At 45.3% G+C, this 14,101-nt stretch overlaps 1 protein-coding gene across 2 annotated transcripts in view; it reads left to right on the plus strand.

Moving 5' to 3' along the window:
* The window catches only part of LOC119016766 (ephrin type-A receptor 7), a 166,011-nt gene that overhangs the window by 145,184 nt on the left and 6,726 nt on the right, over positions 1-14,101 (plus strand). For both annotated transcript variants that reach the window (XM_037092999.1, XM_037093000.1), the window contains 6 exons: positions 345-400; positions 6,241-6,366; positions 8,227-8,412; positions 12,085-12,146; positions 13,272-13,388; positions 13,812-13,898. In XM_037092999.1, the coding sequence (XP_036948894.1) occupies positions 345-400; positions 6,241-6,366; positions 8,227-8,412; positions 12,085-12,146; positions 13,272-13,388; positions 13,812-13,898 (634 nt within the window). The remainder of the gene's footprint in view (positions 1-344; positions 401-6,240; positions 6,367-8,226; positions 8,413-12,084; positions 12,147-13,271; positions 13,389-13,811; positions 13,899-14,101) is intronic.

Below are 14,101 nucleotides of genomic sequence, written 5' to 3' on the forward strand. Positions count from 1 at the left end.
AAAACTCCATCGGGGCGAAACGTCAGTGCTAGCGTATCAATCCCGGGGCCCTATCGGCGAACGCCTCAGTCAAATCAGGCAGGATTTCCACTTCCTCAGCCTCAGATCTCCGAGCTGCCGTCACATCAGGGGTCTTTTCTGAATGCCGCTCTGTATCCTCTCCCATCTCCGCCATCAATACTTCTTGTCTTCGCCTTCTCTCATTTCACAGTTATTGCACATTCCATATAATCTGTCGCGAGATAAACAGCGGCTGACTCTTGTATTTGTTTGTGTCTGACAACTGGGATGGGAAAAAAAAAAAAAAAACGTCTGATGGCTGTCTTTGTTTTCTCTTTTTCCAGACAATGCGGCTACAGCAAAGCTTCTCAAGAGGGAGACGAGGAGCTGTACTTCCAGTGTAAGTGACAGCCTTGATCGCTCTATTATACTGCAGATGTTCGTGTTTGTTAACTCTGGGTGTTCAAACTTTGGGGACAAGGGGTAGGAAACTCTCCTTCTTCCATGTGCAGGAATGCGTGTGAGTACACGCACACACACACACACAGTTGCCTGCATCACAGATGACTTTTGAGGCATTGGCGCCACAGCGGCATTAATTCTTAATTCTGAGTGCACGCTTAGCCAACTCTGAGCACGCCGACACACTCCATTAGGTGGTGTGTGCGGCTGAGTTTGATGGGGAGAGATTGAAATCAGGAGGAGGGGAGAGATAAAGGGCTGGAAAGCCGGAGAAGGGGGGGAGGAGAAAGCCGTGGAACGAGGAGCGCAGGCGGGCAGAAAGCGGCAGCCGAGCTCCCAAAACGGACGTTTAATGTTGTTGTTGTTGTGTGTGATGTCGTACAAGGTTGTAAATGCTGCTTTTTTAAAAAAAAAAAAACTCCGCTCTCAATAGGCTTTTTTGTTTGACAGTGACAGAATGGAAGTAGTTTGACATATCTCTTCCCTGTTTGTGTGTAAGTCTGCGTGCCAACGCTTCGCTAGTGTGTGTGTGTGTGTGTGTGTGTGTGTGTGTGTGTGCGTGCGTGCTCATTTGCGTTGTTTAATCTCCCAGCATGCTGAGCCCCTCTGGAGAGGTTTGGAGCACTATGCCTGATGAATAATGAGCCGAAGCCATGCGGCTGGGAATTAAATCTGCCCAAACAAAGACATGCCAACAGCTGACAAGCACGCAATACACACACAGAAACGCGCGTGTACACGCACACACACAGAAAAACACACATTTTTGGCACCACTTTCCCAACACACACACATACACACACACCTTCTTTGTCTCAGTAGAACACGAACACTCCAACAAGCACAAACAGACACATTTATGTGCTCATTATCCAGCACACACACACTCTCTCCTGAGTCCACTTCATGTTCCGTGACCGTGGACTGTGGTACAACGTGCTCTCACGGTGCTGCAGGTCCGCCTCGCCTCAAAAAAACAAAAAAAAAAAAGAAAACCTCAAGTGTTGGAGGCAGCGAGTGTCACGAAAGCCTGATTTTTTTTTTCTTTAAGAAAGATTTCACCCTGCCCATCTGTTCACCCTTGCAAGACTCTCAAAAACCCACTTCACAACCAAAGTTTTAACACGGAAGGACCGGAGAGGCAGCGAGAATGGGTGAATAAATGTGTGCGATGAAGAAGCGGAGGGAAGAAGGAGGGAGAGGGTGGGGGTGCGCCAATGAGTGAGTGAAGAGGCTCGGCGAGAGGGATGGAGTTTGAAGAGGTGAGTTGGCAGAGATGGAGAGACTCATCATAAGTGACACTGCTCAGAACATTAGTCTCATGTCAGAGTGTGTGACCTAGAAACATGCAAAGGAGAGGGAGGGGGGAGGGGAGGGGGGAGGGGAGGGAGAGAGAGGGATGGAGGAAATCTGCCATCTCCATTAGCGGACCGTTTTTTAGATATCATCCAGAGTTTGATTGCATGCATGAGAGGGGGGGAAGGTGTCTCGGGAAATGAGTGGGGAGGAAGATAACAAGACATGTAATGAAAAAGTTTGCAGCCTTTGGTTTCAAATGAAAATGTTTGGGGGCCCGGGAAGCTAACCCGGCGGTCCGTGGAAGATTATGCAGCCGAGTGTGAACATGTTTCCCCTCAATCGCTCGTGGCAGTGACACAGTTAACCCTGAAACTAATCAGCCTCGGAGCCGATGGAGCGTGCACCGTTTGCCGCCTATACGAGGAATATGAGCATCCCCTTTTGTGTGTGTGTGTGTGTGTGTGCGCGCCGCACAGCTGGATTTTAAGCTACAGCAGTGTGTTTGAAAACCCAATTTGACAGGAAGGAGCCTTCGATCCTCCACTCAGCCGCGGCCTTGAATAGAAAAAGGTTTCGTTTGCTTCATAATTGGACTTTTGGCTTTTATTTGTCGATTTGTGTGTGGGTACACAAACATGTCTGGGAGTGTGTTCGTCCAGCACTAGCAAAGCTTGTGTGTTGCGTGTGTGTGTGTGCGTCAGATCAATAAGCCGTTATGAGGCAGCCAGTATAGGATCCGTCAGGTCGATCGAGAGCTGTAATCACATTTCAGGGCCTCAGCCAGGATTTTGGGAAATCTCCCAGGCCTTTTCCTGGAAGATTAGCCTTAACATGCGGTAACAAGGGTCAGAGGTCGTCTAATTGAGAGCTATCGCCCATTGATTAATGGTTATTGGCTTACTTATGGCTAGTTTATTTGCGAGTTGTTAGTGTTAGTGCATAAGCAGTTGATACAGAAAACAAGAGGCTCATTGAGAGATCAGGTCGTGCTTTCGTTTTTTCGTCGAACACAGTCAAACAGTGGGGGTCAATATCAGCCGCGGTTCGAAATGTCAGCCGAAATCTCCCATGGTTGTATCTCATTAGTGTCACAGAGGCGGCCCTGTAGAGGCGCTTAAATGAAATTAGCCAGGGAAGTCGTCAATAAGACTGGAAAATTCCAACGTTAAATAATTCAGATGCTTTAAATTTAGATGCCGAGTTTTCTGTTTTAAAGGGAAACTCCACCAAAAGTACACATTGTACACAAAGTGTGTTTACAGGTACTACAAAAAAAAGTGATATAATACATTTTGTGGCTCCAGTGAGGTCACTCAGTTCCATTGTCTGTGATAAGTTGTTGCGTCTTCCCTTGGGTAGGTTTTCAACTGAGTAGGCTTGTTAGTTAATAGGTTGATTCAGGAATTAGAGTGTGTATTTTGCAGCCAGTGGCCATGTTAATACCGGGGACTGACCTGTAGTGATCTGTAGTTTCCCCGGTAAACACACCGACTTATTCTGGTGTTGATGTTTCAAATTGATTATTAAATGCTGTTGTTGTATTAAAAATTAACAATAGGTCACTTTTATTTTCAGTAGGCTATGTATCAAGTGTCACATTGTGGATAGAGGACATAGAGTGATGTTATTCTGGGAGATTCTTCCGCTGATGCACCTAGGCCAGGGGTCTCAAACTCAATTTACCTGGGGGCCACTGGAGGCAGAGTCTGGGTGAGGCTGGGCCGCATCAGGTTTTCCACAAGAAAAGCTCTGATAAAAACATTCCAATGTTCTCAAATGTCTTTATTTTTATTTTTAACACAAAATAAGATGAAAAAAATAAACAAATGAAGAATTAATAAGAAAATAAATAAATCAATCAGTAATAAATAAATAAAATGTCGTATTCGTAAAATGTCATGTCTTATGACATGAAGAAAATGTTTTATGTCATATTAAAATTTTGATATATGGTGTCATATTTAATATATAAATATATATAATAATAATAATAATAATAATAATAATAATAATAATAATGATAATAATAATGGGGCGGCTGTAGCTCAGTGGGTAGAGCAGGTCGACTAGTGATCGAAAGGTTGCTAGTTCAAATCCCAGCTCCGGGCAAGGCTGAGCTGCATGTCAAAGTGTCCTTGAGCAAGATACTGAACCCCCCATTGCTCATCAGTGAGGGCCCTGCGATGAGCTGGCGACTTATCCAGGGAGTGCCCTGCCCTCGCCCTGAGACAAAAGCTGGGATTGGCTCCAGCAGCAACACCCCGCGACCCCATGGAAAGGGATAAGCGGTTACGGACAATGACATGACATGACATAATAATAATATGTATAAAATAATAATAATAATAATAATAATAACAACAATAATAATAATAATAATAATAATAATAATAATAATAATAATAATAATAATACAGCAGATATAGAAGACTTAAGAAACATATAGTTGCTGACTAGAGAAATCTAATTATTATTATTCAGATTCAAATGTCTGTATTAACAGTTCTTTAACCTTTAACTTTCTGAACAACAATGGAACATATAATTCCACTTGGTGTCACTGTCGCGTTGACGTTTCAGTTTCAGTGTTTAGCCGACACACGGAGAACGTCATTTCTGCAATGTGTGTTATTTCCGCCGGCGCCAGATCGGCTTGGGGTCCTGCGCTTGCATATGACGTCAAGCATGGCACAGTTCGTGATTGGTTGAAGGTCAGAAACCATGGAAACACGAAGTGTTTGTGGTGCCCAACAATGTTGAATATAGTTTAACATTAAATTAAATTAATTAAAAGTTATTAATAAAGTTCGGCTCGTGGCTAGCATGGAGCTAGCGCTAACAATAGAGGGCGATACGTTTCTTTCCGTTAGGATTATCAACTAGTTTATTTACGGCCCGGCCTCGTTCCTCTACCAACAACGAACAATGGAGACACAGAGAAGACATTTGTTGGAACTGGAACTGATCGACATTTTTATTGTAAATATTGAGACGAGAACTAAAGAGGAGACGAGTGGCGACGTTATTGTTGTGGAAGGAATACGGCCGGCAAATCGGGATTCCGGAAATGAGGTAACTCTAGCGGACCAATCAGAGCGATGCGGTCTCCGTGAGCTCTCTGTTGTTTGGGGAGGTGCTCGTAAGCTGACGGAGAGAGGGTCGGAGAGGGTACGCTATGACGCAGAGGGCTCTGCGTCGTTGCATACCGACGGATACAGAGAAGCATAAATCAGGACAGCATTCATATCAAATCCGCGGGCCGCACTAACATTAAACTTTCATATGAAGGCGGGGGCCACAAACTATCGTCCTGCGGGCCGCAGTTGGCCCGCGGGCCGCGAGCTTGAGACCCCTGACCTAGGCTGTCAGTCTCTTTGGGAGTGCAGTACCCAAACTCTAAAACTGACACCAGAGCAGCCAACCAACTCCAAGTACTGCTGCACTTCAAGGTTCATCTGCCTCAGCATTTTACTGTCTGTTTTGTCCTGTCCCAGTTTCTTACTGAAGATTATGGTTGGTTTTTGTGCGTGGTATTTAGCATATGTGTGTGTGTGTGTGTGTGTGTGTTAATGAGATAACATTTTGGAAGCAGGCAGAGAAGACAAAAAGCCCTCGTGGAAGAGCGCTGTGATCTGTTTAAAGCCATGCGGAGGAAACACAGAGTCAGCTTTGAGAACTAACTCGGAGCCTTTGATCGCAGTCTTTTCTCCCTCTGCCTCTGGAGTTCGCAAGGTCAAAACAACCGAAAAACAGAATCTGAGCTGTGAATACATAAACGAGAGCAGCTTGTATCTTATTAATTTTAAAAAAATCATACTAAAGCACCTTGGAAAGAGTTTAAAAAGTTTTAAACATGCCAAACTGGGCTGTTTACAGTAGTCTTACAGTTAATGGGGTTTGAAAGCAGAAAATGTTTCTGGCATGTCAAAAATCAATGGCAGAACTCAAGTATTGATCTGAGTCTCCGGATCAAAGAGCAAAGAGTTTTTCCCAGACACAAAATTCGGGTCTAATGTTGAACAATCATACAGAGAGAAATTCTTTGTCCGAGGAGGCAGAGCTACCAATTTGTCCTCAGACTGTAGCCTCAAAAGAGCATAAAATGATGCAGACATGAGAAAATATTTTGCTTTGTGTTAAGAGAGAAAGAGGAGCACCACCAGGGCCACAGACATCTCTCTACACTAAGTAAACAGTTGGCTAGCCATCAGTGTTTACTTGCTCATACACAGTCTAATGGTTTTTGAATCTAAGACCAGCTCTTTTTTATCTATTTTGTGCCTCGTGTGGGCACTTTGCTGCTGGCGCTCCAGACTTTTATCTTTTTATGCGTTTCTTTCAGCAGAAATGCACGCGGACCGTAAATGATGTGTTGCTGTCCTGTTGATTTTATGGTCTGCAGAAAGTCTTGTCTCAGCAGTGCACTTTGAAATTCATTTTTTCTGAAGCGTGTCTTACATTGTGCATCTTTCCTCGCAGTTAAAATCCCAACACGGAGGACCTACATCGACCCGGAGACCTGCGAGGACCTGCTGCAGGCCGTGCACGCCATTGCCAAGGAGTTGGACAACTCGAGCATCAAGATAGAGCGAATTGTGCACACAGGTATGTGACCGGACGTGGGAAGGAAGCAGGACTGTGTGCACTTTAAGGGGCACCTCAAGGGGTGTAACGGTCCACTGAAGCCCTGAAGTTCGGTTCAGCCGGGAAAAAAAAAACCTGAGATAGTTGGAAGAGATTGTTGGCAAGGCATGACGAGTTTATTTTAACTGTTGGCGTTACCAACACACAGTCCTCCGTTTCCCCACATGGCTGATTGGAAAGAAGCAGGCTTAATGTGTCTTCTTCTTGTTCATCTTGAGTGCGGATCAGAACTGTTACGTTCCCACTGACATATGCTTACCACAGCATGGCAGTTGGATGTTTTTTGTATGACTGCAAGCATCAGACCACGACGTCCATACCTTGACGGTTTGGGATGAACACATGTACCGTTGCGCCCCTAGGTGCTTCCCCACTTTAGTATTTGAAGCAGCACGGCACTGATATCCTGACTTTAAGACTATAGCATGGGTCAAGTTGTTCCAACACTACATTTTTAATTTCCCAGTATCGTCTTTCGTTATGCTGCGATCGATTGCAATTAGGAAAGTCCAATAGTTCCAACTTCCAATTTAAATGTCATCAGTTTGTTGCAGGCATCTATGTTCAGAGACTTTGTCAAAGTTGTAAGGCAAGTCTCTGAACTTCACAAGCATCTACTAAAGTCCTGATTAGCACACTGTAAAAGAGACTGGGAGAGTAAACTGAGGCCATGTGCTTGCAAGGACTCCACTCAGGTATGAATGAACTGAATGTAAATGGCAACGACCGAGTTGGTGCTCACAACACAAACACAGGATATTTCTGTTTACTCGTTTACTGTCTCGCCCACCATATTGCTGCTATGTTCAGGTGTGTTTCTGTTGACTTCCAACCTGAATGACCATTCTATTGATCTTCACATGCTGGAGGTAATTTTTCGTCCAAGTAGGAAGGATGTTAGCATTAGACGCTTCCTCCCGAGCAAATGCCCACATCTTTCAAACTCTATTTCCCAAGTTGATAATAGTATAGATAGATAGTGAGAAGGTCTCAAGCTCTATGACATTTTTTCAAAGCTCTCCTCGGAGGCACAGAAGCTGGCTCGCGTCAATCGCAACGTGCCAAATTGTACTCCTTGTGACGAGTCAACTGATGGGTGTTTGAAATGGGTGAGCAGCACATCGGGTATGGACGGATTACAAAAGTATGGAGCATGCACCGCGGCAATGATGACAACCAAAAGCAAAAGATTTCTTAACCTTTTGCCATCATCTGGATTCCTGCAGCATTATGAAACGAGAGAAAGATGAAACACGGTATGAACAAAGGCAGCAAACAGAGCAGGGGCCATGAGCAGTGGCAATAATCTTGAGGCAACACAAGTTTTTTTTTTTTTTTTGCACCTCGCCTCAGCCTGGCTTGATACAAATTGCAGAATCCAGTTCAATCACCTTGGCATCGGACGGATCTTTGCCAAAATCAAACCTGGCTGTTCTCTGGCTGTAATATTTGCCTCGTCTCTACTCGATGTTCCTCCGTTTCACCTGCACCCTGAACCCATCTTTGATGTAGCTTTGATCTTTTTGTATTTCATGTTCCTCCCCTTCCTCCCATTCCTCCCCTCAGCGGTGTCTGTTCATTTGCGTCATCTCTTCTTTTTCTCTGTTTGTACTTCTCCAACTGATTCTTCGCCAACCTTTCCCCGCTCCCACCTCCGTCTACACCCGATTCATTCCTTCTCTTCATCCGAGCACACATATTACTCATCATCAATCCGACTTGTAGCGCTTTGCCCTTTTCTCTCTCTCTCCGCTCCCCCACGGTTGCTGATCGATCGTCAGGGATCACGAGCTCTGTCTGTCTGTCTGTCTCCCCCTACAGGCGACTTCGGGGAGGTGTGTCGCGGCTGCCTGAAGCTGCCCAGCAAGAGAGAGCTGCCCGTGGCCATAAAGACATTAAGGGCCGGCTGCTCGGACAAACAGCGGCGCTCCTTCCTCAGCGAGGCCGGTATCCTGGGGCAGTTCGACCACTCCAACATCATCCGGCTGGAGGGAGTCATCACCACCGGTAAGGAGGATGGGAGGGAGATGAAGCAGAAAGAAGACGGTGAAAAGGAAAAAAAACCTCAGGGGAAAACAAAAGGAGAGTGGGTGAGGATGAAAGGAAGCTTAGAAGAAAGGGGGGGAACACCTAGGGTTAAGGAGGATCCAAGGTATCACAAACAGGGTTTATCACCTCCGTCTCCAAGGAGGAAGGGACGGGAAAAGGAAGCAGAATGGGAAGAAATTGGGAACTGGAGTTTGACCATTCTGATATCACAAGTGTGGAAGGGAACTACGGATAGGGACGTGAAGAGGAGTATCAAAGGCAATGAGAGGTGAAGAGAGGATTGGGAATGAGCGCCGTGATACGCCGACCACTTCAATATCACACAAACGGAGGGGGTCAGTGCTCGCAGCAGAGAGGGAGGGATGAGACAAGAGGAGGGGGGTGGAAGAGAAGAAGAGTGGAGAGCAGGGGTAGCGAGGGTGAACGGCGTACCTTCGCAGCAGCTGAGCTACATCAAGGCCCATTTTAGCGCTGACAGATAGCAATTGAGGTCCTAGAGCGAAAACAGGATGGAAGGAGCAGGAGGAGAAGAAAAAAAAACGCGGAAGGGAGGAGACGGAGGGAAGAGAGACGTGAGAGACAGAGAAGATGAGGTAGAGGTTAATGGGAATGGCAGGTGAAAGGAGAAGCTTTAAAGAGTTTGTGAAGTTTTTGTTGCTGCCGCATTGATGCTCAGTGTGTGTGAGTGTGTGTGTGTGTGTGTGTGTGTGTGTGGGCACAGTGCCCGAACACACTCTGTGCTCAGTAGGATGGCAGCAGATGTGCAGGGTACAGTAATTGGTGCTAGAGACCCAGCGGGGCTCTGAGATCTACTCCAATCTCTCCCACCATCACGTGCGCACACATACACACACACACAAAGTCAGTCCCATATGCTCACTTTCTCTTTCACTATCATTGACACACACACACCTGCTTGCTTGCCTCCTCACTTGGCATGAAATCACACACACATACACACACAATCAGCACACACACACCCACTCCCACCCACCCACCGACTGTTAGACTACAAATCACCTGCTTTACATCACTTACCCCCCACCGGATCCTCACTCGGCCCTCCTCCAACCCTCCACCACCTGCGAGCAGCAGCCGCCTCCTTGCTAATTTTCCCATCCGTTCACCATAATTCAAGGCCGCGTGAAAATCATGGGTGTGTCCCGTTAATTCACGAGCCTCTTCATTTATCCCTCTTCTATGATGGGATTATCAGCCCAGAATAAAATGCTGGCCGCTCATGTTTCTGCAGTCCACGGGTACGTTCACATTCGTACGTGTCGCATGTTACACGTTTATGACCTGGCTGTTTTATCAGGAGGTGGAGCGGTCACGGGTGGAGTTATGGGCCAGAAGGCTGCCAAGCAAGTAACAGTGCAAGAATGTGTTTCAATAATGTGTGAAAATACTGGATCTTGAGACAATTTACAGCCATGTTTTTGGCCCCCATAGTTGATACTTTGAGAGAAAACATGTGGATGATGTGCCCAAACATAATCAGACCATAAGCTCAGTGCTGTCACCACATAAAAGAGCAAACGGAACCGAAGGAAACATAAAGTTGCAAGATATCTGTGGTTTGCTGAAACGTACACTGCCAACATTTATTCTGCCAGTTGGGTTGGGATTATAGTGGAGGGTGGAGGGAGCACTGAGAACTAATACGTCAATGTCTTTATGCACAGTTCAATGCTGGTGCATTAATTAAGAACTGCAGTCAAGCACATACATCATATCCGCTTATACTGTCAAGTTACTACAAGTTAATCTGCCCCCTCTACAAATCAGAATCCACTGAGTTCACCATGGTACCAGCCCCGGCATGCAGCAGCTAGTGTCATCAGGGGGCCTGGGATCTGGGATATTGTTTCTTCTGTCACATGGCGTCCCTGCTCAGCTCAACAGAATGCCTCCATGAAAAGGCGGTTACACCACTTGGACACTTCAGGAAGCTGAATTGACTGACACGACTCTCCCAACTAGTTAGAACATATAGAATGTTCAATTACAAAGATTATCACCAACTAGTTGATTTCGTGTTTAATTGAGAGTTTGGATCTAGGTGGAAAGGTGGATCTACTGTACAGCATGTTAACGTTCATACATAATAATGTAATTTGAATGCATACATGCATATTGTAATAAGTATTGTACATATGATCAAACATGGAGATTTATAGTAACAGCAGAAAATCGGTCTGTGGGGATTTTGTGTCAGTTTCTCACTGAATTGCTGTTGTCGTATTGTTGCCTCTCACTCTGTAGTGCGGTGTCACTGAGTTGCATAAAGTGCCTTTATACTTCCAATCTAGGAAATAACCCAACAACAGCAGTTACCATATCAGGTTATTGAAGATGATCTGCTGATAGCGGATCCTGCCTCAGCTGGCATTTGTTGGATTTCCTTGCATTTAAATCACCGCGTACCGCTGACACCCTGTTCTGTGCAATTTTACCAAGTACGATTGGATGTAATAATATTTGTCCTCCGTTTCCTTTTTTCCCTGACAAAAATATGCAAGATTCATTTTTTTTTCTCCACCTCGACAAGTGGTTATATCAATTTTCACCAGCTGCTTTAGCAAAAAAAAAAAATGATTGCGTTCGTATGAGGGACAGTTTTAGCGACGCACTGTTTGAAACAGTTGAGTTCGGTTAAGTTCAGGGCTTTGCTTTTCAATATGTATTCAAATTATGACCCACGAGTGCACACGAGTATATAAATTTGTGTTAGTGTGAGGCGCACAAACAGCGCTTATTAGTCCTCTCCTACCTCTGCTTTTTCGCGACTCATGCGACATCCATTGAAATGCGTTTTTAGCGGCCTTGTTTGTAGCCACGTGGTTATCTGCCCCGTGCCACCCACCGACATTCACGCTCATTAATTACATGACAGACATGGCCGGTGTCTCAGCGCTGACTCACAGTTCCCGATTGTCGCTGGTCACCTTTTCCGTGTAGCTTCCTGAAAAGCTCAGTACGGGGCAGACCGTCGATTGTGGTTATTGCAATGCCAAGCAATCATTTTCGTAATAAGCCTCGAAAAACTGTTCTAGATTTGCATTTTGCAGCTATCAATTTGCTCAGTTCGTCATCCCGTCTCTACCTCCCATCATCCACTCCTCCTTCCTCCTCGTTCCCTCTCTCCTCCGACTGCTGCAGTCTTATTTTCCTCCTCCGTGCACTTCATAGCACTGCTGGATCTCTGCCATCTGCGCCCGGGCCCAGTGTGTATGTGTGTGTAAGCATGCGTGAGTGTGTATACGAAACGCGCCGACCTGAGCTGTGTGTCAGTTTATATGTATGCGCACAGATTGTGTGTGTGCGTGTGTGTGTTTGAGGGTCGTTAAACTTGCTGAGACAGCCAGGGCAGCACACAGGTTCTCCTGACTTCACCACAGTTCACTGGGTGAGGAATGGCTTTGCACAATGCCTGCCGTGCTGCCAAGTGGACTAGACTCACTTTATTCTCTCCCTCCCTCCCTGCCTCCTCCTCCTCCTCCGTGTCTCTGTCTCTATTACCTTTCTCCCTCTCTCCTTTTTTTTTTTTTCCCCTTGGATTCTCTCCATTTTACCCCAGTTTCACTTATTTATATACTCTGCTGTGTTGCTCTCTTTGTCTTTCTGCAGGTAACACCATGATGATCATAGAGGAGAGCATGTCTAACGGATCCTTGGATTCCTTCCTGAGGGTAAGCGTATGCTCGGGTTTGGAAATATATCGATATCATGCTACAGGGTGGGAATCACAGAATAAGGATATGATGATAGTATCACGGTGCAGCAGTTACTGTAACAACTGATACACTCCAAGACATTCATCTTAAGACACATCTGAATATCTGTCCCACTGAAGGATAGAAAATAAAATAGGGGGCAATGTATCGCTACGCTGTCAGAATAGAAGGTGTATATTTGTACCTTTAGAGGGAACATTGGCTTGTCACTGGGGCACTTATTTGTACTCGGTGGTTTGTACCTTTAAGAGCCCAGTCTTATATATCTGGTGGCAATTTTGTACCTTGATAATTTGCCCTTGTAAAAAAGAAACAGTTTATATATATATATGAACATAGACATAACTTCAGAACCACTGCTCATCATTTTTGTTCTTTATTATTAACTTATCAGACTGTTCTACTGCTTCTTATACATGCCTTTACTCATTTAGTGATTATATCCACATTATAGATGATTATCCAAACTTTAATTGTGTTAATATTTTGTTAAAGCCCTTACAGTCAGCCCTACAATATTGTCACAATCGATATCGAAATATTTGGTCAAAATATTGTCACATTTAATTATGTCTATAATGCCCTGCTGTAGATTTATGCATTAACCTTAAATCCACATCCGGATGTCTTTCCTTATCATCTAATAGCAAACTGAAGCCTCGTTATTCTTTTTCTGTTCATCAGACGATTCACAAACAAGGCATTTTATTCTAATAAACCTAAAGTCACTGTTACCGTGATGAGGTCCTGTGGCGACGGTACTTGTGCTTATTAGCCGTAATAAGGAAAACGCAGCATAATTAATCGCACAAATGGAGTGTTTTCCGCTTATAGATGCTGTAAGCTTCTGTAAACAGTTGTTGTGCCCCTCTGCTCTGTGAACCACCGCCGCATGGTTTATAATGATAGGAATTAATGGCCTGTTTGCTTTTATTCTCCAAATAAAGGGATTCAGCTCAGCGAGCACAACGTTGCGCCCTAGTAACAGACGTTTCATTCATCCCCCCCCCCCCCTGTTCTGCTTCCCCTTCCTCTCACTTTCCATCTCCTTCCTTTCCCTTTTGCCTCCCATCACCTCAGAAACACGAGGGCCAGCTGAGTGTAATGCAGCTGATGGATATGCTGACCGGGGTGGCATCGGGGATGAAGTACCTCACCGAAATGGGCTTCGTCCACAAGCGGCTCGCAGCGCACAAGGTGAGGGAGCAGGTGGGAGGAGATGATAGAGAAAGAGGGCGAGGGGGTGATGTACGTCCGAGCAGGTGGATCACAGGACACCATTTGTCCTCGTGTGAAAACATCTTCAACAATCGCTCGCCCGCAGGTTTTTGAGTGCTACATGAAGCCGAACACGACGGGACAATGCAGGGGAAAGCTGCTTTTGTCACATCCAGGTCTCACAGTGTGGCATTTTCCTAAAAGAGCCCGTCTGTCAAACTAGGAATGCAGTGATCACGCTGCAGAAAATGAAGAACAGGACCGTTTGTTCTTGTAAACAATCAGTTGTCCCCGGTGTGATTGGAGCTTTTTACCCACCTGGGCGGTGCACTGTCACGCTGAGATTGTTCCCCCCCAACAAATTTTACCAATGCTAATCAGCTTTTTTTTTCCACTTTTCAGGTGCTTGTTAACGCGAACCTGGGCTGCAAGGTGTCCGGCTTCAGGCCTCTTCAGGAGGACAAGATCGAGGCCATCTACACCACACTGGTAAGACAAAAACCGCAGCGAAATCTCTTCCGGATATTTTTAAATTCATTATTTTACACTTTCTTTCTAATTAATGACCCTCAAAGCAGCACAAAGCCAAGTTCAGCCATGTAGGGTGATATTTTTTAATGAGCCTTAGACCGAAACCGCGAGTTAACACACATCATGTGTGGTTCAGTTGAGGTCATATAATTAAGCTGTCA

The sequence above is a fragment of the Acanthopagrus latus genome, chromosome 3 (genome assembly GCF_904848185.1).
Source record: "Acanthopagrus latus isolate v.2019 chromosome 3, fAcaLat1.1, whole genome shotgun sequence".
Taxonomy (NCBI): Eukaryota; Metazoa; Chordata; class Actinopteri; order Spariformes; family Sparidae; genus Acanthopagrus; species Acanthopagrus latus.